The sequence below is a fragment of the Cervus elaphus genome, chromosome 9, assembly GCF_910594005.1.
Source record: "Cervus elaphus chromosome 9, mCerEla1.1, whole genome shotgun sequence".
Classification (NCBI taxonomy): Eukaryota; Metazoa; Chordata; class Mammalia; order Artiodactyla; family Cervidae; genus Cervus; species Cervus elaphus.
The window spans coordinates 13,861,326-13,881,373 of record NC_057823.1 but is presented as its reverse complement, the minus strand read 5'-3'; the positions used below and the strand labels follow the sequence as shown (position 1 = coordinate 13,881,373).

Genomic DNA, 20,048 nt, shown 5'->3' with positions numbered 1-20,048 from the left:
GAGATCCCAGGTGTCTCCACCCTGCCTGTCCCTGGTAACTTACATGTGTGCTGGTGAGGTGGGAGGGTTGTTTAATCACTAAGTCATGCCCAACTCTGTGACACCATGGACTGTAGCCTGCCAAGCTCCTCTGCCCGTGGGATTTTCCAGGCAAGAACACTAGAGTGGGCGGCCATTTCCTTCTCCAGGGAATCTTCCTGACCCGGAGATCGAACCTGTGTCTCCTATATTGGCAGGCGGGTTCTTTGCTGCTGATCCAGTAGGGTAGCCAGCAGGGGGAGGGTGTCAGAGTCACCCTCCACTATGTACTGTCTGATTGAGGACAGGTAGCTCTGCCTCCTTGGCCTCAGTTTCTGCATCTGTAAATTGGGGGCCTTCCCCTCCCAAGCTAGCCGTGTCAGAGTACAGCTGGAGCCCTGGGTGGATGGAACCAGGTGCGGTGTGGTCAGAGGGGCCTAATTCACCCACGCTCTCCTTGTCCCAGTCCCCATTCCCAGGGGACGACGAGGAGGAGGTATTTGACAGCATCGTCAACGATGAGGTTCGCTACCCCCGCTTCCTGTCAGCTGAAGCCATTGGCATCATGCGCAGGGTAAGGACCCCTGCCTAACTTGGGGTGAGCCAGGGGAAGTGACCCTGGGGCTGGGAAGGGGAACGCTGACACGGAACTCCCTCCACCCAGCTGCTGCGGCGGAATCCAGAGCGGAGGCTGGGATCCAGCGAGAGGGATGCTGAGGATGTGAAAAAACAGCCTTTCTTCAGGGTGAAGTCTCCCACCCCCAGGACCCATTCCCTCATGTCCAAGACCTAGTGGCTTCACTTCCAACGTTGTTACCTCCCCTCAACACCCACCTGCCTTTGCTTCCTCCCATTTACCCCACTGACCTTCCTACACCCACCCAAGTTAAGTGCAGGCTGGCCTGTTGGGGAGCATTGCTGTGTATGAGCCCAGCCGCCCCTCCCCGCGCCATACACTCATACCGTAATCCTTCCTGAGCCCCCAGCATGCCGCCCCCCACCTCTGTCGTGTGACTCTATGTTGATTCTCAAAGAACCAGACTCAGACAGGTCGCAAGGAGCAGACCTTCCTGCGGTCTGCCCCGAACCTCCCCTTGTGACCTCTCCCCTCCTCGCCTTGCAGACCCTGGGCTGGGATGCCCTGCTGGCCCGGCGCCTTCCGCCGCCTTTTGTACCCACGCTGGCCGACCGCACTGATGTCAGCAACTTCGACGAGGAATTCACAGGGGAGGCCCCCACGCTGAGCCCACCCCGCGACGCACGGCCCCTCACGGCCACAGAACAGGCGGCCTTCCGGGACTTCGACTTTGTGGCCGGGGGCTGCTAGCCCCCTCCCCCGCCCCTGCCGTCACCGAGCTGTTAGTAGTTTTTAAAAAGGCCTTTGGGGTTTGCCCTGCCCATGCATCCTTCGTTTCTTTTTGTGCACAGTGATGATGGCAGCTGGGAGGAGTGCTTGGAGGTGGGAAGAGTTGGGAAGGGAAGCAATGGGTGACTGGCGGCGTAGGGAGCGATGGGGAGATGCCCTGGATTATGGTGGGGGATCATATGAGGAGGGGCCAAGGGGTGGTGGAGACTCAGGCCTGTGACTGGTGGAGAGCCTAGGTGGGCTGCCATGGGAGCTGTGTAGAGGAATCAGAGGCCCGTAATGGGGCGTGGCTTGTGGGTAGGGACTTGGGGTTGTGTTGGGGGCGGTCAGGGCCACAATGAGCGAATGGTTGTGGGAGTCATTCCTGATGGCGGCAGGGGCGACTAGCGCCCCCAAACCCTCTTGCTCTGCTCCCAGCGGAGCCCCCGCCCCCGGACTGTGACCCTGGAGTCTTGCGCATGCTCCCGCAATTCCCCCTCTGCGTCTCTACGCCCCCGCGTGGCAAGTTCAAGAACTGCACGCCGCGGAGGTGCACACAGCGCCTGTGCCGCCTCCGCTTGGCCACTAGGGTGCTGCAACCCGGACGGGACCCACCGCCCTGGGCTTGTCGGCAAAAACCTTTCATTCCCCGAAGGCTCTGCGATGCGGACCTGAGGCCGGTCCGGAGTGGTCTGGCTTAGACGCCAGGCGTGCCTAAAAGGAGCTGAGGCCACTGTGCCGAGAACTGCGCAGCGAGCTGGCCTCCCAAGTGCTCCTGGTTAGGCCCAGCCCCGCATGGCTGCCCTTGGCGCCTGCCCTTGAAGGCAGCAGGCGAAGCAGTTGGCGAAGCACTGCCTGGCGCAGCAAGATGTACACCCAGGGGTCCAGAATCTGGTTCCACGAGGCGAGGCGCACGGCCAAAAACAGCGGCTGCTGCAGGGAGCTGGAGCCCCAGCCTGCGACGGCCAGCACCACCACCACCTGCGGGAAAAGGTGGTGTGAGCCGTGGAGCGGTGTAAGAAAAGGAGTCTGGGGAAGGGTAGGGTTGGGATGTGTGGGAGCGTGCCGGGGAAGTAAGGGGCCTGTGAGAAGGAACGCAAGGTAAAAGTAAGTGGGAGTCTAATTGGGAAGGAGCTGTGGAGAGGGGGTGGAAAGCGGGGCCTCACAGAGCACGGCAGAAGCAAAGGCTTCATTGGGTGTGCTCTCAGGCGAGAAAGAAGTCCCAGATATGCTAAAGGACAGAGGATGGAAGAAGAGGTTTCCCTGGTGGCTCAGTGGTAAAGAATCTGCTTGCCAATGCAGGAGACGCGGGTTCGATCCTTCGCCTGGAAAAATTTCCCATATGCCAGCTGGGAGGCTAAGCCAGAGCACAACTGCTGAGCCTGTGGTCTGGAGCCTGGAAGCTGCAGTTATTGAGCCCACATGCCTCTAGTACTGAAGCCCATACATCCTAGAGCCCGTACTAGGCAGTAAGACACTGAGCAAAAGAGAAGCCCGCGCACCACAAGGAGAGAAAAGGCCCGAGAAGCAACTAACACCCAGCACAGCCAAAAATAAAATTATAGGGAAAAAAAGAAAAGGGGTGGTGATGCTAGAAGGGAGCTAGGGAGTGAAGGCACTTGGGAGGGTGGGGTTGGAACGGATTCGGTGAACTATACAGACCCCAGAAGGAGTAAGACAAGGGGCCTATAAAGAGTGGGATGTCAGAGGCAGAGAGCAAAGGCTGGACTCTGGCAGGTGGGGGGCCTCAAGAGGGCAGAGCCCTGGCTGGGCCAGGGAGAAAGGACTCAGGATGGAAAGGGTGGGAGGGGTCACGGAGGGCGTGGGAACGAGCAGGGTTGGAGTGGACCTGTGCGCCCCTCACCAGCAGGGGACTCCAGCAGATACACGACACCACCATGATGCCTGCGAGCTGGCCCACCATCTCCACGTCGTGGGCGCGGGCTCTGCGCGAGGAACCACGGCCCGGAGAGCCGCCCGGGGCGGCGGAGGCCGAAACGACGGACGAGGCGGACGAAGCTGAGGCCGAGCGGGGTCCGCGCCCTCCCCAGTGACGACGGCTGTCGGGGCCTCCTCCCGCTGGGAAGTGCTGTCGAGAGCGGCGGCGCCGCCAGCGGGCGCGCAGCAGGGCCAGGCCGCTGAGCGTGTTGCACAGGAGCGTGGCGAGCAAGGAAGCCAAGCCGAGGCCGGCGAAGAGGCCGGCGAGCAGCGCCTGGCGCCAGCCTCCCGCCGGGCCCAGCCCGATGAAGCACCACGTGCCGGGGTACTGCAGCTCATAGCGGCCTACGCGCGCCAGCGGCAGCAGCGCCACGGCCAAGGCCACGGCGGCCAGCGCTGCCAGAGCCAGCCGCGCACGGGCCACCGAGACGCGGGCTGCGTGCAACAGCGGCCGCGTGACGCCCACGCAGCGCTCCACGGCCATGCCGCAGCCCAGCAGCAGCGGGCACAGGCCGAAGAAGACCATGCAGCCGCCCAGGAAGTGGCAGGCGCCGCCGGCAGGCGCGCGCCCCGCCGCGTACAGGCGCAGCACCAGCGCCCCCGGGATCACGTGGCCCGCCAGGTCGGTGGCCAGCAGGCTGGCGACGAACAGCAGGAAGGTGGCTGCTGAGCGGCGGCGCCGCAGACGGCCCGCGGCCTGCGCCAGAAGCCCCAGGGCCAGCACGTTGGACACAGCGCCCAGCGTCATGGAGAAGATGGGCAGCGCGGGCGATGCGCCCGCCAGGCCCAACGGTGGTCCGGCGGACGTGTTGGGGGACCCCGGTGCCGTGCACGTGGTCGCCTCGCCCGCCAGGCTCAGGTTGAGGGGCCCGCAGGGGCTCATGTCAGGTGCTGCGGGTGGGGCTGGGAAGAGGAGAGGAGGGGAAGGTGAAGTCCCGCCGTTGGCCTGGGACCAGCTGGTTTTCCCCTCCCACATCATCCCGACCCATTTGACTTCATAGAGTTCTCTTACCCATGGCAACTCTAAATCACTCTGGCTGCCCCATGCCTGATCCAGTTCTCCTCAGCTGCCCCTAATCAGCCGATCTCTCGCTCCCGGCCCCAGTCGCCCTCACTGCACACCTCCCCTGATCATCAGGGCTCACCTGGCTTCAATCTACCTGTCTCCAACCCCACTTCTGAGCCTTGCCCACCCACCTGACACCCACCTTCCATTTTGGCACCACCACACATAGCTGGGCCCCCAGCTCTCTCTGATAACCATTAACCCATTTCTGATCCCAGGGCCCCACCTGAACTCACTGCCCCATCTCTGACCATCACCATGTCCCCTTTACTCCGGTCCCACCCTACATGCTACAGCCCCACCTCTCCCACCATGGACACCACACTTTCCCCCGGGCCATATCCCTGTTCCCTCAATCCCCATCTTTGTCCTCATAGCCCTATTTCTGTCCTCAAGGCCACATCTCTGTGCCCACAGACCCATTCCCTGGGCACCTCTGGCCTGTCGGCAGAGCCTCAGCCCTGTGCCCCACACTGCCATCCCTGAGCTCCCCCTGGATGTCCAGTTTCCTCCTGCTGGCTCCCCATCCCCTGCCCCAGAGGCCTCAAGGCTGACCCATCACTATCCATTCCTTGATACCCCCTGGTGAGGGCTGAGAGGGCAGAACTGCTAGGTCTTCTGGAAAAAGAGGCTGGACAGAGGATAAGATCAACTGGGACAGACAGATGGGCTGAGAGTCAAAGAACACACGAAGCACAGGCTGCGGGAGCCCCGTCCTTCCACGCCTGCCTCCCCCACTGACGGTCCTCGGCCCAAGCCTTCTTACCCGGTGCTGCCTCGGATGCAGGGTCCCCATCGCCTTCCACTTGGCCCCTGCCGCCCCGCTGCGCCGCTGCACCCCAGCCTGCTGCCGAGCTCTCCGGCAGGCCGCTCCCTCCCCCTCCCTCCCTCCTGGGGCGGCTCCTCCACTCCCTGCCTCCTCCCGCTGCCCACTCCAGCCTCCAGGGGCCAGTTCCACTGGGTGTATGCCTTCAGGGGACTTGGGTTGGCAAGGACCACCCCCCCCCCCCCCGCACTCCTGGCAATGGTCTGGGAGTGGTCCCGGACCACTTAGCTCCCCTCCCGAGGAAGTGGGGGCCTCCAGGAAGTTGGCCTGTCCTCCCTGCCCCGTGACCCTCTTCCCCTAGTGGGACGGGAGCAGCCCCCTTCCCCGCCCCCCAGGCGTGGGCCTCTTGCCTGCCTCATTAATAAAGTGGATAAAATCTAAACACTGGAAAATGTGAGTGTCGCCCAGGGCAGGCGGGGGCGGCTTAGGGGGGGCGCCGCTACCCCCACCAGGGCTGCGAGGTGGGAGAGCGAGCCCTGAGTGGGGCCAGCGGCAGCCTCTTGCCCTGCCAGAGCCTTCCTGGATGCTGGGTGGGTGTTGGTGGGCAGAGCCTTGGGTGGACCAGCTTGGATCAGGCCCAGCCGGCCTAGGAGATCCGCCCATTATTTACACAGGGGCTTAAAGCCCAGGCGTACAGCCAGTCATCCCCCAGGAAGGGAAGGGAGAGGGAGGAGGCCGAAGCGGGGCAGGGGGACCAGGAGGTGTGGTGACCGGTAGGCGGTCTCCTAGATCCTGCTTTAGGGCATGGTCCCAAGTCGCACACAGCTGCGTCCTCACCTCCTGCCCCAAGGAATAGAATCACATCCCTGAGGGGCATGTGCGCGTGTGCACACGCACACGGACACACACACACACACGGTCTCACACCCAAACATACACAATTGTATCCCTTAACATTCCAAGACCCCGCCACCATCATGGCCTGTTTCCAGCCCAGCAGCAGCCACATTCCTCAGACCCTTGGCATCAGCCACCGTCACCCTGAGACAGTGTCACCCCCAACACCAGACCCCCATAGTCACAGACTCCAACAGCCTGAAACACAGGCCCCTGTGAAAGGGACCATCACACCCCTTGTTGTTCCTGAGTCACTACGTTGTGTCTGACTCTTTTGCAACTCCATGGACTGCAGCCTGCCAGGCTCCTCTGTCCATGGGATTTCCCAGGCAAGAATACCGGAGTGGGTTGCCATTTCTTTCTCCGTGGCATCTTCCAGACCCAGGGATCGAACCCCCATCTCCTATATTTCTTTACTGAGCCACCTGGGAAGTCCATCACACCCATTAGTGCCATCAAACAGTCTCACCTTGCACCTTGAGCAGTGCACACAACCGCTAACACTGACAGAGCCCCCCAGCAACACCCCAAATCACCCAGAGATGCCCCCTAACAGTCCAAGACAGGCCCCACAGGTACACACTCCATATGCCTGAGACATAAGGAGTGGTAATCCCCTAGATACCCCAAGATCTAGCCAGTCACACCCCTAGTAACAGCAACACCCAGAGAAACCCGCTTATGGCACTGGACACCCCAAGATGCGGTCACACAGCCACACTCCACACCGAAGCCCTGCCAGTTACAAACACCCTGGAACGTAAAGACAGCTGTCACACCTTATTCCCTCAACACAGTCACAAACCACCAACACCGAGAGAGACGGTCCTACGCCTCTCAACACCCAGACTCACAGCCTCACCCCTTCACAACCTGAGTGATTAACACAGACACAAAAAGTGCCCACAGGTGCCCAGGGAATCCTGGAGCAACCTCTGTCCCTGCGCCGCCCTCCCAGGACCCACTGCCTGCATGTGGGAAATGGGGAACAAACAGGCTCACACCTTGCCTCTCAGCTCGTCCTCAAACATTCCTGTGGGGACCTCTGGCTGGGTTCCCCTTGCTTCAATCCTTGCTCTTCCCTCCAGGTCTGGCGAGGGTCCCACCCCCGCCTGCCCTGGTCCCCCCTCAATCCTCAAGGATGAAGTGGGTTGTCAAAACAAGCACTCCAAAAAAAAAAAAAAGCACTCCAGGTTTATTACATCCAGCACAGAAGTATGGTGTGCCCTGGACGCTGACAGACCCCACACATCCAGAGTCAGCCTTGGCGGAGTGGGGGGGTGGGGTGGGTGAGGGTGCATCGTGACTGCTCCCCCACCAACGTCAAGCCTTGGGGTGGGTTCCTCCCCATCGGCACTGACTGGGCCAGGCTGAGACCCCATCTTCAGCCCACCTCATCTTTCTTTCTCCATGCCTTCTGGCCCAGACAGCAAAGAATCTACCTGCAATGCAGAAGACTGGGGTTCGATCCTTGGGTCGGCAGCCCACTCCAGTATTCCTGCCTGGGAATTCAATGGGCTGAGGAGCCTGGTGGGCTATATAGTCCATGGGGTCACAACAAGTCAGACAGGACTGAGTGAGTAACACTTTCACTTTCTGGCCTGGGGGCTCTCCGGGCCACTGGGTCGGAACAGACAAGGGCCCGCAGCCTCTACCCCACTGTTCACATCAGGCCAGAGGGTGGCAGGAAGCTTTGTTCGAAAGGGAGCCAGATTTGCACCCTGAGTAGGCGAAGAAGCTCTGGCCTTGCCTGGAAGCCTGGTGGCTTGCAGCCAAGAGCCTCATCAGGCTGAACGGGTGGGAGGGGGCGGGTGGCTGGGGCCAGCTCCTAATTCAATTTGGAGCCCGAAGAGGATGGATTTCAGCTGCTACATTCTTTCCCAGCCCCGACCCACCCTCCTCTCTCACCCAGAAGCCGCCACACAGATCCAACAGCAGACAGATTCTTTATGTTCCAGACAGCAAATTCAGGTACAAAAGCCCACCGCCATCATCCCTCCCTCCTGCCCCTTCGGTCTGGGGCTGAGCTGAGGGAGACATGAGGGGGGCCGGGGAGGGAGGGAGTTTGGGAGGGTTTCACAGCAGACTAGTGTTTCAAATGCGGAGGTAACAGACTCCACAGTGAGGGGGCTCCTCTGGGGAGATGGGGGGTGGTGGAAGAGGAGGGTATTATTGCATTTGCTGAGGGGGGACACACAGCCCCCTCCTGCATTCCCTGCATCAGGAAACTAGGGAGGTCACGACCCCCAAACAGAACCCGAGGCCCCAGGGAGATAGGAGGGACCAGTTTGGCAGCTGAGGCGGAAAGTATTGGGGGCGGGGAGGGGGGGTGGCCACCCAATCTGGTTGGTCCCTCTCCGCCGCTGTGCCTGACCCTGGCTGAGGTAGGTGGGGAGGAGGGCGGGGGTGGGGGGCTGGGCGCCCCAGCCAGGCTGGGAACTGGCAAGAGGGTGGTACCGATTGGAGGAGGGGCAGAGGCCTGGCCCCACCTCCGCTCCGCATCATCTCCTGGCTACTGAGCTGGGCCCAAGCTAGACGCTGGGGTCCGGGCTCTGGTGTCTCCGCCCCAGAGGCTCCCACCGGGCCTGGCCCAAGTCATATCGAGGTCCAGCGGAAGGCCTAGTAGCGGCCAACCTTGGCGTCCCCGATGGCCCCCCAGACGTCAAAGACAAACTCATCCGGGAAGGCGAAGTCACCCAGCCGTTCATCCAGGGCCTCAGCCAGCTCGTCCGGGTTCCTTTTGTCCTTTCCAAGCTCCACCATGGTGGCCGCTGGAGGGGGAAGGATGGGGGAGCAGAATGGAGGCACAGATGACAGAGGGGCTCAGGGTAGACTCAGCCCCACGGGACCTACAAGCCCCTTTCTCCCACACACCCACGCATCCCCAGACCCTGAAGACCCCATCCTCACTTACCCAGCTCTGTGTCCCTGATGCCCATGTAACTCTCCAACAGGTCATCCACCTTCTCAATGGCCTTCTCCTCAAAGGCTGAAGGCTGGGGGCAGGAAGAGGGATGACGACATTATAATAATGTGAATATACCTGTAATTATACTGAGCACTGGGTGCAATTTTTTTTTTAACCACTTTTGATATAGAAACCCATGGTTCTTCCTCATGACAACCCCAAAAGTGGCAGTATTATTAGCCCCATTTCACAGATTAGGAAAACTAAGGTCCACTTGCCCAGGGTAGGTCCCAGAGCTGGGAGGTGGTAGAGGTGGATAGACATCCAGTGCCCAGAGGCCCTCAGCTAAGAGTGATGCTGCCACCTATAAATTTCACAGGGAAGTGGTGGGGGCGGGGTGGGGTGGGGGCAGGGAGGGACTTAGGCTCTGCTGGAACACTCACCAGATCCTCTACTGTGGCTGGACCCCGGGATCGGAGCCGGAGGGTCCCTCGGCCAGTGCCCAGCTGGGGACCCGAGCCAGGGCGGCCACCCCCTGAACGCACGCTGATCATGTCTGTGGGAGGTAGGAGGAAGGGTTGAGGACTGGAGGAGCCCAGTTCCAGCATGTTCAGGGCAGAAACCCAGACATCCCGGCCTCAGACCACCCTCTACCGTCTCCAAGCTTCTGTAGGCTTTGGGGGCTTTGGGGGCTGAGGTGACCCCAGGAGGGTAGGTCTCCTAACTCTGGCTTGGCCGGGGTGTAGGAGGCGCAGCCAGGGCTAGGTATGGAAAAGGGCTGGGAGGCTGGAGGGGACCACTCCTGTCCTGGGGGCTGGAGGGACAGGAAGGGGATGGGTCCTGGGTCTCCAGCTAGTTTCCCCAAGGCCAAGGGGGTTTAACTGCTGGGCAGCAGACCAGCCCTATCTGCCTGGGGAAGTGTTTTAGAGTCCCCCACCCCCAAGCCAGGGACCTTGAGCCCATTCCTGAGAGTTAATGAAGCTGGACAAAAAAGTAGGCGGGCTTGCACAGGGCAGCCAAGCCTGGCTTCTTGGGGCTAGGGGGTTGGCCAGGTTGGGGGCGCTTAGCTAGGCTAATGGCTCCTGGAAGCTGGGTGTGGGGGCAACTTCCTCCTTGCCTCCATCCCCCTCCTGAGCTGGGCGGTGAGCCAACACCCTTTCCCCGCAGAAGGGTGGGGCTGCCCCACCCCCTTTCCCACCCGTTACCACCAGCTGGGCTTGGGTACCACCTGCTGGTGGTCCTTGGTACTACAGGCGGGAGGGCGGGAGTTGCAGGGGGGGTAGGCGGCAGCCCCTCACCAAAGGCTTTTCGAGGCTCTGTGAGCTTCAATGTGAACGTGCGGCCTCGGGGCAGCTCCTTGAGCAGCCGGGCCACCTCGTAGTGCCGGCAGCCCAGCAGGCTCTGTCCGTTGATGGCCTCGATCATGTCACCCACACTGATGAGCTGGATGTGGTCGATCACGCTGCCCTCCTTAATGCGCTGTGGGGAAAGGAGCTGTCAGCCCCCGTGGCTCCACCCTTGGGTCCTACCGTCATAGGCTAGGCCTTACCCTTGAGACCCTGGGTGCCCCACGCCCAGGTACCTTGATGAAGGCATAGCCAGCCCCATTGTCTGTGATGGTGAGCCCCAAAGCCTCCTCCGACTTGAACACCTCCACTTCCTTGCGCTGCCCCTTGACGTGGGCAAAGATGAAGTCCTCCAGCCCTATCTGCCCCCCCAGGAGCTTGTCCATGTCCACTTTGTGGGTGTTGAGGGTGCAGAACATCACCTGCAGGAGTGGGAGACATTCAACCCTCACCTCTCTCCCATGCCCTTTGCCAACTGCTACCTGAGGGGGAAGGAAGGAGCGCTGGGAAGGGCCTGGAGGTGTTCCTCCCAGTGCTTGACCACCCCGGCGCCCAGTCAAGGCCCCCACTAGGATGTCAGCTCTGCTGGGGCTGGGTTTCTGTCCTAGAAAAAACTCCCTACTGGTTCCAGGGCATAGAGCCTGGCATGCAGTGGGTGATCAGAAAATGCTTTTGGAATGAATGAAGGGGCACAGATACACATTCTGCCTACTGAGACCCCTGCATCTACTTCCTGCACGATCCCACTGTCACCCTCTTTGCTTCCTCCATTCCTTTGGCCCCTGAAATCCTTGGGGTTGGACCTCTCAATGAATCATAGAGAGGTGAATCTTGCATCTGACCTCCAGCTCCCACAATCCACTGGGCTACAAACCTCTCAATGTAAGATGGGAATGTAGCATCCAGCCCTGGCCGTCCATTCCCACAATCCACTGGGGCTGAGGCCTCCCAGTGCTGATGGGAACTCAGCACCCAGTCCTGGTCTCCAGTTACCCACAATACACTGGGCTGCAGGTCTCCTAATGCATGCCTGACTGGAACTCAGCATCCAGCTGTGGCCACCAGCCCCCATAATCCACTGGGGCACAGGCCTCACAATGGCTGGTGGGAATGCTGCGTCCGCCTATGGCCTCCAGATTGCCAAAAAGTAATGGGGTGCAGGCCTCCCAATGCCTGAGGAAACTCAGCTCCAGCCCTGCCTACAGTTCCCCATAATTCACTGGGGTAAAGCCTCAGTATTTGCAGCTTCAGCACCTGAGCCATAGCTCACAAACAGGATGCACGCTCCGGCCTCTCTCTAGCTCACCATCAGGGAACCCCGGTGCCCTGCTCCCCAAGTGGGTACCTCGGCAGCTGGCAGCCGGAAGGCCTCGGCAATCTTGCCATACAGCTCCTTGACGTTGGTGAATCCCTCGATGCGGCCAGTGGGACTGCCATGGGCCAGCTGGGTGTGGAACACGAGGCGGGGCCGCAGGGCGGGGGGCGGAGGGGGCAAGCCCATCTGGGGCCCCCCCGCCCCACCTCCGCCCAGGGGCCCCGGCTCCCCCACGCCCAGCCCACCTCGGCCTGGCTCAGCCTCCTCATTTTCCACCAGAGGTGGTGCCTTTTTCCGCCGCCCCAGTCCTAGTGGCATGAGCAGTGAGAAGAGGGGGCACACCCAGGAAATCTGCGGGACAGGAAAAGGTGCTCAGGGCCTGGGTTGTAGCCTCAGGCCGCCTTGCCCCTACAGGCCCAATGAAGTTATTCAGAGAACAGGCTGGCCTCAGTTCAAAATCGGGTCCCCGTTCAGAGCCAGGCAATCACCCAGCCAGATGACTGGCCAAAGGGAACCTGGAAAAATGCCTCATATAAGTGATTCAAACTACCACAAGGGCATGACACTCTTAAGTCCCTCATGTGTGCCCATTCACACTTTTTCCTCCTAATAAACACTTTGTTTCACTTAAAAAAAACAAAACACCTGGTCCTAGCACTCACACACCTGCATGGAAATAATAATATCAGCTAATATCTACCATAACTGCTAACTGCTCTGTGATCTTACTTTATCCTCATGTCACATCGTGGGGACCATATTATTGTCCCAATGTGATTACATGATGTACCATATATGTGATTATGCCCGTTTAATAGATGAGAAAATGGAGGCTCACAGCCTACGTTTCTCTATTTTTCTATTGGTTGCAATCATTAGTGCTGTGCACAAAAAATTTCTGACTCTTCCCTTTCAAAGTATGTAAGCAGATGGCATTCCTGGCCTCTTTATGACTGGGTAAGCATATGAACAGTTCTGGACAATTGAGTTGTGAGAGGAAGTGACACACGACATTTCTGGGCTGAAGCATTTAATTACTGGACCAAGAACCTCCACAGATCTAATTTTCCTGGTAGGGTGACCAGCCACATTTGATGTGGTGGCTATCCCATCAGGGCAGGTTCTGAGTGACTACAATGAATGAAACCCCCCCAGCTAAGCTGCAGTGGACATGTAGCAGGAACAAAAAATAAACCATTGTAGAGTATGACTGCTAAGATTCTGGGCAATGTTCGTTACTGCAGCAAAACCTATTCTGACTGATACACTTTTTTTCTTTCTTCTCCCTCCACTCTATTTTTCTCTCTCTCTTCCTCCCTCCCTCCGTTCAAACAAATATGTTTTGGGTACTAACTATATTCCATGCACCATTGTAGATATTGCCTTCAATAAGATAAGCAAGGTCCCACATTTCCTTACCCAGAGTAAAGAAGGAGCCTGTGATGAAAGGTTAATGGATGAAGAAAACAATCTTACATGAATAAATTCTAAGCATTTACAAATACACATACATATGTATGTATGTGTGTGTATATATATATACCATGGGTGTATGTGTTTAAGTGGATACATGCATGTGTGTGTGGTGTATATTTTTTAAAAACTTTAATTAGGAAATTCCCTGGCAGTCCAGTGGTTAAGATTCAGCATGGGTTCAATCCCTGGTTGGGTAACTAAAATCCCACAAGCATGTAGTGCAGTAAAAGAAAAAAGCTTTATTTAATTATAATTCAAAGCTGTAATTAATAATTTCATAAAAGTTTGCTAAATAGTATACCTGTGAAGGTAAGATAAAATCTCTGTGAATAACTCAAGCACACTACCGAACCACTGAGCAAAATGTATGCTGCAAATATTAAAATAACTTCAATTATTAAAAAAAAAAAGACAATCTGAAGGTCCCTGACTAGGGCCATCATGAGCAGTTACACAGGTTGTTCACTGTGCAAAAGCACCAGACTCAGGGTTGCATTTTTCGAATTCACTCCTAGTTGCTGCAGAGGTTAGCTAGCTGGGGCTCTGTCCATGCTGTCCAGAAGCATACAGTTCAGAGAAGATGTACAGTGAGCAAGCAAATGTGTAAATATTCTATATAATTTCTAAGAGAGCTATAAAAACAATAAAACAAGCTTTACAGACAAGGTCACAGAGGACCTGCCTCTCTGAGGAGGCGAAGCTGAGACTTGAAAGACAGGAGGGAATATTCATAGGAGGATATGAGGCAAGAACATTCAGGCAGAGAGAACAGCTAGTGCAAAGGCACTGAGGTGGGGATTTACTTGACATGTTTGAGGATCAGCAAGGAGGCCTGTGTGGTTGGATCCCCAAGTAAGAGGGACAGTGGGAAAGGTGAGGGCAGAGACATAAAAAGCAGAGACATTACTCTGCTGACAAAGGTCCGTCTACTTAAAGTTATGGTTTTTCCAGTAGTCATGTATGGATGTGAGAGTTGGACTATAAAGAAAGCTGAGCACCAAAGAATTGATGCTTTTGGTGGTGCTGAGAAGACTCTTGAGAGTCCGTTGGACAGCAAGGAGATCAAACCAGTCAATCCTAAAGGGAATCAGTCCTGAATATTCACTGGAAGGACTGATGCTGAAGCTGAAACTCCAATACTTTGGCCACCTGATGCGAAGAACTGACTCATTGGAAAAGACCCTGATGCTGGGAAAGACTGAAGGCAAGAGGAGAAGGGGACGACAGAGGATGAGATGGATAGATGGCATCACCGACTCGATGGACATGAGTTTTAGCAAGCTCTGGGAGCTGGTGATGGACAAGGAAGCCTGACGTGCTGCAGTCCATGGGGTTGCAAAGAGTCGGACATGACTGAGCGACTGAACTGAACTGAACTGAGAGAGGTAACAGGCAGACTGTGCAGGGCCCTGTGGGCCAGAGGCAGAACTTGAGCTTTTGATCTGAGTGAAATGGCAGTCATGGGAGATTCTGAGCAGATTCACAATTAAGCTAGAGACCAGTGTGGCTAGAGTGGAGTGAGCAATGGGAGAATACGAAGAGGGCAGGTAAAAGAGGTGATGGAGGGGGACTTCCCTGGTGGCCCAGTGGCTAAGACTTCATGCTCCCAATGCAGGGGGCCCAGGTTCGATCCCCAGTTAGGTAAATAGATCCCACAAGCAGCAACTAAGAGTTTGCATGCCAAAACTGAGTGCTGCAACTAAGACCTGGTGCAGCCTAATGAATAAATACTAAAAAAGAAAGAAAGAAAAAAAAAAAAAAAGAAGCGATGGAGGTCAACTGTTTAGGTCTTTATAGACTAGGAAAGAGAGTTCATGTTTAAGTCACATGTCCAAAGTCACAGAAACTGGCCCCAACCCTCAGGTCTGACTCCCAAGCCCAAGTTCATCACAGTGATGCTCTCCCCTAGGTGACTCAACCTCCCTGGGCCTCAGATGCCTGACCTGTAAATGGGGACATTCCATCCAACTGGCCAGGTTGTGGCAAGGATTAGATTATGCCAAATTATATTTTTGTATGTAAGGGGGACTTCTTGCTCCCTCCTTTCAGATCACCTCTTCCCTAGGGCTGTCCTGGATTCAGTAGAGCCCCTGAGCTAGACCCATTTTCATTCATTCATCTGTTCTCCAACACCTCCTCTAACATCACCTGGTCCAGTCCCATCAACACTCAGCGAGAGCTTCTCAGGTGGCTCAGTGGTAAAGAGTTCCCCTGCCAATGCAGGATACATGGGTTAGATCCCTGGGCTCAGAAGATCCCACATGCCATGGAGCAACTCAGACCATACGTCAAAACTACTGAGCCCATGCATCACAGCTACTGAAGCCCACATGCCCTAGAGCCCATGTTCCGCAACAACAGAAAACACTGCAATGAGAAGCCTGTGCACTACAACTAGAGAAGGCCCCAGTGCAGCGATGAAGATCCAGAGCAACCATAAATAAATAAATCTTAAAAACAAAAACAACTCACCTAGATGACTGCAGCTGCCTTCTCTTAGTCTCCCAGCTTCTGCCCTTGCCCCCCCCCAGTGGTTAATACAGCAGCCAGAGTGATCCTGTAAAACATAAGTCAGGTCACATTTGTCCACGCTCCAACCACTCCCAGGGCTCCTACCTCACTTGGAGTAAAAGTCAATGTCCTCCCCTTGGCCCATGGGCCCCAAATGACCAGCCCATATCACCCATGTGCCCTCATCTCCTGCCTCTGTCCCCTCACTCATTCCCTGCAGATACAAGGGCCTCCTCCTTGTTCTTTCAACACACTGGATGAAGTTCAACCTCAGGGCCTTTGCACTGGCTGTGCCCTCTGGTAGCCACACAACTCACTCTCTTACCTCTTTCAGGTGGAAACCATACTTCATTCATTTAGCTTGTTCATTGTCTGTTTGCCAAAAAGGGCAGGGAACTTTGCCTGCCGTACTCATTCCTCTATTCTTAGCTCAGAGAACAGGGCCTGGCACTTGTGGAATTAATGAGTGGAGAATTAATGAATTAATGGATGAATTAATGAATCTAATATTCACCAGCCCACCAGTCTCTGTGCCCAGCTCTGGGGAGACAAAGAAGCACAGGCCGTAGCATCTGCCCTCAGTAGGATCTTGTCTCCCCAGCAACAGTATAAGTCCTACCTCTGGGGTCCTTTATTCCTTGCTTCCCAGAATAATTCTGGACACAAAGTAGGTGCTTCACCTAACCACGGAGACATTGAGATTTTGCCTTTTTCACTCCCCTTCTAATCAGTGATACTAAACAACCTTTAAAACAGTTGAAACCATTTGGATTTGCCCTTTTGTAAACTGTCTACTTAAGTCTTTGCCCATTTTTAAAAACCGCATTTTTTTTTTTTTTCTTGCCATGCCACGTGGCTCATGGGATCTTAGTTCCCTGACCAGAGATTGAATCCCGGCCCTCAACAGTGAATGAGCAGAGTCCTAATCACTGAACCACCAGGGAATTCTCTAAAACCACATGGTCTGTTTTTAATTGCAATGCCTAGTCTTTTTTCTTATTGATTTGTGGGAACTCTATATATTCTAGATACTAGAAATAAAACACATTCTGAATGAATAAACCAGTACTGCTCTGTCAAGTTATTTCACTATACTCACTTAATGATGCTACCAAAAACAACAAAACCCCCCACATCATCACCTCCCCAGGCTCCCCCCCACCACTCCCCATACATCTTAGCAGAATGCTAAGAACATAAATATTAAACCTGGATTCAAAAAAAAAAAAAAAAAATAAACCTGGATTCACCACTTATTAGTTGTGCAACCTTGGGCAAATGTCTTAACCTTTCTGAGTTCCAAAGAAATCATACATGTGTTTGGAACAGTTGCTGGCACACAATAAGAGTTCCACAAATGCTGGTGAAAATTACTACTATTTCTATCTGTATCATCTTTAGTCAGCTGCCAAGATTCAAACTCCCTCCCTTATCTAGGGACCCCACATCCTGCTCACCAGCTCCGAACTTCCTTACTCTGCCTACACTTGATGCCCTGGTTCAGGCTGGCTTCATGTCTTACCCAGGACAGGGAAATGGTGGTAAGGAAAGTGGGTGGTTTATGAATTTGTTTTCCAGGCCAGAAGAGGCAGAGTGGCCTGGGTTCAAATCCCACCCCTGTCACTTACCAGCTGAGTGGCTGTGGGCAAGTCACTTCACTTGACGGGGCTTCAGTTTCCTCATCTGAAAAATGGGCAGAATTCCTGTCTCTCAGAGTGCTTATGGGAATCCAAAGAGTTTATGCAAGTAACTCAATTAGCACTTTGCCTGACATTTGATTTAAGAAAGTTATTATTACTCTCACTGTTATTACTGCCTCTTCCCTTGCCCTGCCCAGGAACATCCCAGTCCTCTCTGCCTGTCAAGGCCTGCTCCAGGCCACCTCCTCCAAGCAGCCTTCCTGGCTTGTCCCTGCTTGTTACAACCACCCCTGTGGTCTAGACAACTCAGGCCCATGGATTTAATTACATGCTGTTCTGGCAGAACTCTTGTCTTCCAGTCTTAGGCTGTTATTTAATTTTATGTCTCTATTTTAAAACATAAACCAGATCGTGTTGCTCCCCAGCCTCAAATCTTACATCGGTTTCCCACGTGATGGAAGAAAAGCTCTAAACTCCTTAATGTGACCCACAAATCCCCACAGAATCACACCCTGGGTTCTCTCCTGCCCCAGCCATACCATGCCAAGCTTGGCCCAGCCTCAGAGCCTTTGCCTTGGCTGTGCCCCCTACCTGATCCTTACAAGGCCCGGCTTCTTTTTGTCATTCAGATCTTGGCTCCAAAGTTACCTCCTCTGAGATCCTCCTTTCTTACAGATTCTACCATGCCACTCCCTCATATTTTATTCATAGCATTTATCAACCTCTGCAAGTGTTTTTCTTATTTACTTGTTATTAACAACTTGTTTGTTGCCTGCTTCCCCCCAGTAGAATGGCAGCTGCCCAAGAGCAGGGATTTCTGTTGTGGTCATGACTGTATCCTCTATGCCAGGAACAGTACCTGGCCTGTGGTGGTGGTGGTGGTGGTTTAGTTGCTAACTTGTGTCCAACTCATGCGACGGCCACCAGGCTTCTCTGTCCATGGGATTTCCAGGCAAGAATACTGGAGTGGGTTGCCATTTCCTTCTCCAGGGGTTATCTTCTCGACCCAGGGATCAAACCTGTGTCTCCTGCATTGGCAGGAGGATTCTTAGCCCACCTGGCACATAGTAGATGCTTAAAAAATACGTACAGAATGAACTAATAATGTGTCTTATGCCTGCATTCTGACTACTCTCCAAGCCCCCCTATCTTCAGAACATGCCTACTGTACAGCTTCAAGCTGCCACCTCCCCACCACACTCCCAGTCTCCCCTTAAACTTGAACACAGGTATGGAGAAAATGAGCTTCAATTCAGCTCGTGGCACTGAGCAGGTTGGCTGGAATCCCACATCCCTACCCTCTCTTCACTGGGAAGGGCCCGGAACTTAACAAGCCTACGGCCACACAGAGTTGCAATGGGAGGAGCAGGAAATGGGGAAGGGGGTTCCTGAGAGCTTACGCAAGCTAGGGGAGGGGACACCACGCCCATGCTCCCCTCTTCGGCAGTGTACTGCTTGGAAGAGGAGGGCGGGAGGCCTCTGAATCAGTCTTGAAAAACCGGCTCATGGGTGTTCCCAGGGAGAATGCCTACTATCTGGGGCCCAGGCCTCGTGGGGGGCCCAGCAGCCACAGGACCCCGTGGCTCCCTGCCACCCACCTATCTCTCCCACAGATGTCACTCTCTTCTCAGGACCCAGTATTCTGGCCTTGCTTTTCCAGCATTGGGGGAAAGGGATATGGGGGCAGCTTCCTGTCTGAGCAGCTGGTGAAAGCAACGACCAGCAGGTGTGCCCCAGACGGTGTGTCTGGTTGGAGGGAATGGAGTGGGAGGAGCTGGTCAGGAACACCTAAGCCCTGAAGCCACCGGATACCTAGTCTAGTGGCGGAGATTCCAGTTCTGGACTCTGAGGCATGGGTTTGAGTCCCACATCTGCCACTTACTCGCTGTGTGACCTTAGGCAAGACACTCCACCTCTCTGGGCCTGCTGCTTCACCTCTGAAAGAAGTAACAGCAACTTCCATGAGGGGTGATTCAATGATCCGCATGGTAAATACCTGACACGGAAGTGTTCAATGAATGCTAGCCCGGGTGATTTTTTTCATTATTACAATCGGGACCTCGGTTCTCCCAAGGCGCACCCCACCCCCTCCCCAGGCCCTGGACGATTGGGACAAGGCCAGCTTCTGGGACAAGGCCAGTTTCGGGGACTTGCCCGAAATACCTACCCTGCGCCTGTCCCCTCCAGGACGGGAACTCTCCAGAGGTGCAGGGGGCTGGGGTGCGGCTGGAGATGCCATCCCGGCGCCGGGAGGCGTTCACCCCTGCCCCAGAGGGAAGGCAGGCGGTCCTCGGGGAAGGGGACTCAGAGACTTCCCCCCGCCCCGCCCCTCCACCCCGCTCTGCCTAGACCTCCAGCCGCGTCCGTGGGGCCGGCCCCACCCCGCAGGATCGGCCGAATCCCCGCGGGTCCGCGATCTCGCAGGTCTGCTCCGGGGTCCCCGCGAGCGGCCGCGATGGACCCCCCCCGCCCCGCCGCGCCTCGCAGGGTATACTCACCTGCGCCTCCTTAGCCGCCGCCCGGCTCGCCCAGCTCGGCCCTCCGCAAACTCTGGCCCGGGCCTCTCCCGCAGCCACCGCCAGGGGGCGGGGCCGGCACCCGCATCTGGCCAATCAGAAGCGGCCGCTCGGCGCTCGCGGCCAATCCACTCCACGCCGCCCCGCTTCGGGTGGAACCCGAAGGAAACATTCCAGAGGGATCCCTGAGCTTCACTCGATTCTTCACGACACCTCCCCCGCGCCGCTGAGCGTTGGACCTTCCCGCCCCTCCTAAGCCGCGGCGGGCTGTACCACCGCGAGACTGCGGAAGGGGGAGCTGAGGCC

At 56.1% G+C, this 20,048-nt stretch overlaps 3 protein-coding genes across 9 annotated transcripts in view; 1 reads left to right on the top strand and 2 right to left on the bottom strand.

The window, feature by feature from the left end:
* Positions 1-1,422, top strand: part of PKN1 (protein kinase N1) — a 28,558-nt gene extending 27,136 nt beyond the window's left edge. For both annotated transcript variants that reach the window (XM_043911211.1, XM_043911210.1), the window contains exons 20-22: positions 485-592; positions 683-763; positions 1,142-1,422. In XM_043911211.1, the coding sequence (XP_043767146.1) occupies positions 485-592; positions 683-763; positions 1,142-1,345 (393 nt within the window). In that variant the 3' untranslated portion in view covers positions 1,346-1,422. The remainder of the gene's footprint in view (positions 1-484; positions 593-682; positions 764-1,141) is intronic.
* Positions 1,423-2,003: 581 nt separating this feature from the next.
* On the bottom strand, positions 2,004-7,820 carry PTGER1 (prostaglandin E receptor 1). Of its 2 annotated transcripts, XM_043911214.1 has the most exons (3): positions 5,134-7,820; positions 3,228-4,204; positions 2,004-2,344 (listed from the first exon to the last, which is right to left on the bottom strand). In XM_043911214.1, the coding sequence occupies exons 2-3, from the start codon at positions 4,182-4,184 to the stop codon at positions 2,078-2,080; spliced, it is 1,224 nt and encodes a 407-aa protein (XP_043767149.1). In that variant the 5' UTR covers positions 4,185-4,204; positions 5,134-7,820; the 3' UTR covers positions 2,004-2,077. The 2 variants fall into 2 exon arrangements, with proteins under 2 accessions (XP_043767149.1, XP_043767148.1); XM_043911213.1 differs by lacking the exon at positions 5,134-7,820 and having other exon boundaries at positions 3,228-4,474.
* Positions 7,821-7,957: 137 nt separating this feature from the next.
* GIPC1 (GIPC PDZ domain containing family member 1) lies at positions 7,958-19,903 on the bottom strand. 5 transcript variants are annotated; one of them, XM_043911216.1, is made up of 10 exons: positions 19,725-19,894; positions 19,109-19,222; positions 17,215-17,269; positions 15,548-15,632; positions 11,630-11,950; positions 10,521-10,706; positions 10,237-10,417; positions 9,382-9,494; positions 8,945-9,026; positions 7,958-8,801 (listed from the first exon to the last, which is right to left on the bottom strand). In XM_043911216.1, the coding sequence occupies exons 5-10, from the start codon at positions 11,915-11,917 to the stop codon at positions 8,650-8,652; spliced, it is 1,002 nt and encodes a 333-aa protein (XP_043767151.1). In that variant the 5' UTR covers positions 11,918-11,950; positions 15,548-15,632; positions 17,215-17,269; positions 19,109-19,222; positions 19,725-19,894; the 3' UTR covers positions 7,958-8,649. The 5 variants fall into 5 exon arrangements, with proteins under 5 accessions (XP_043767151.1, XP_043767153.1, XP_043767150.1 ...); XM_043911218.1 differs by lacking the exon at positions 15,548-15,632 and having other exon boundaries at positions 19,725-19,903; XM_043911215.1 differs by lacking the exon at positions 19,109-19,222 and having other exon boundaries at positions 19,725-19,791.
* Positions 19,904-20,048: the final 145 nt, after the last annotated feature.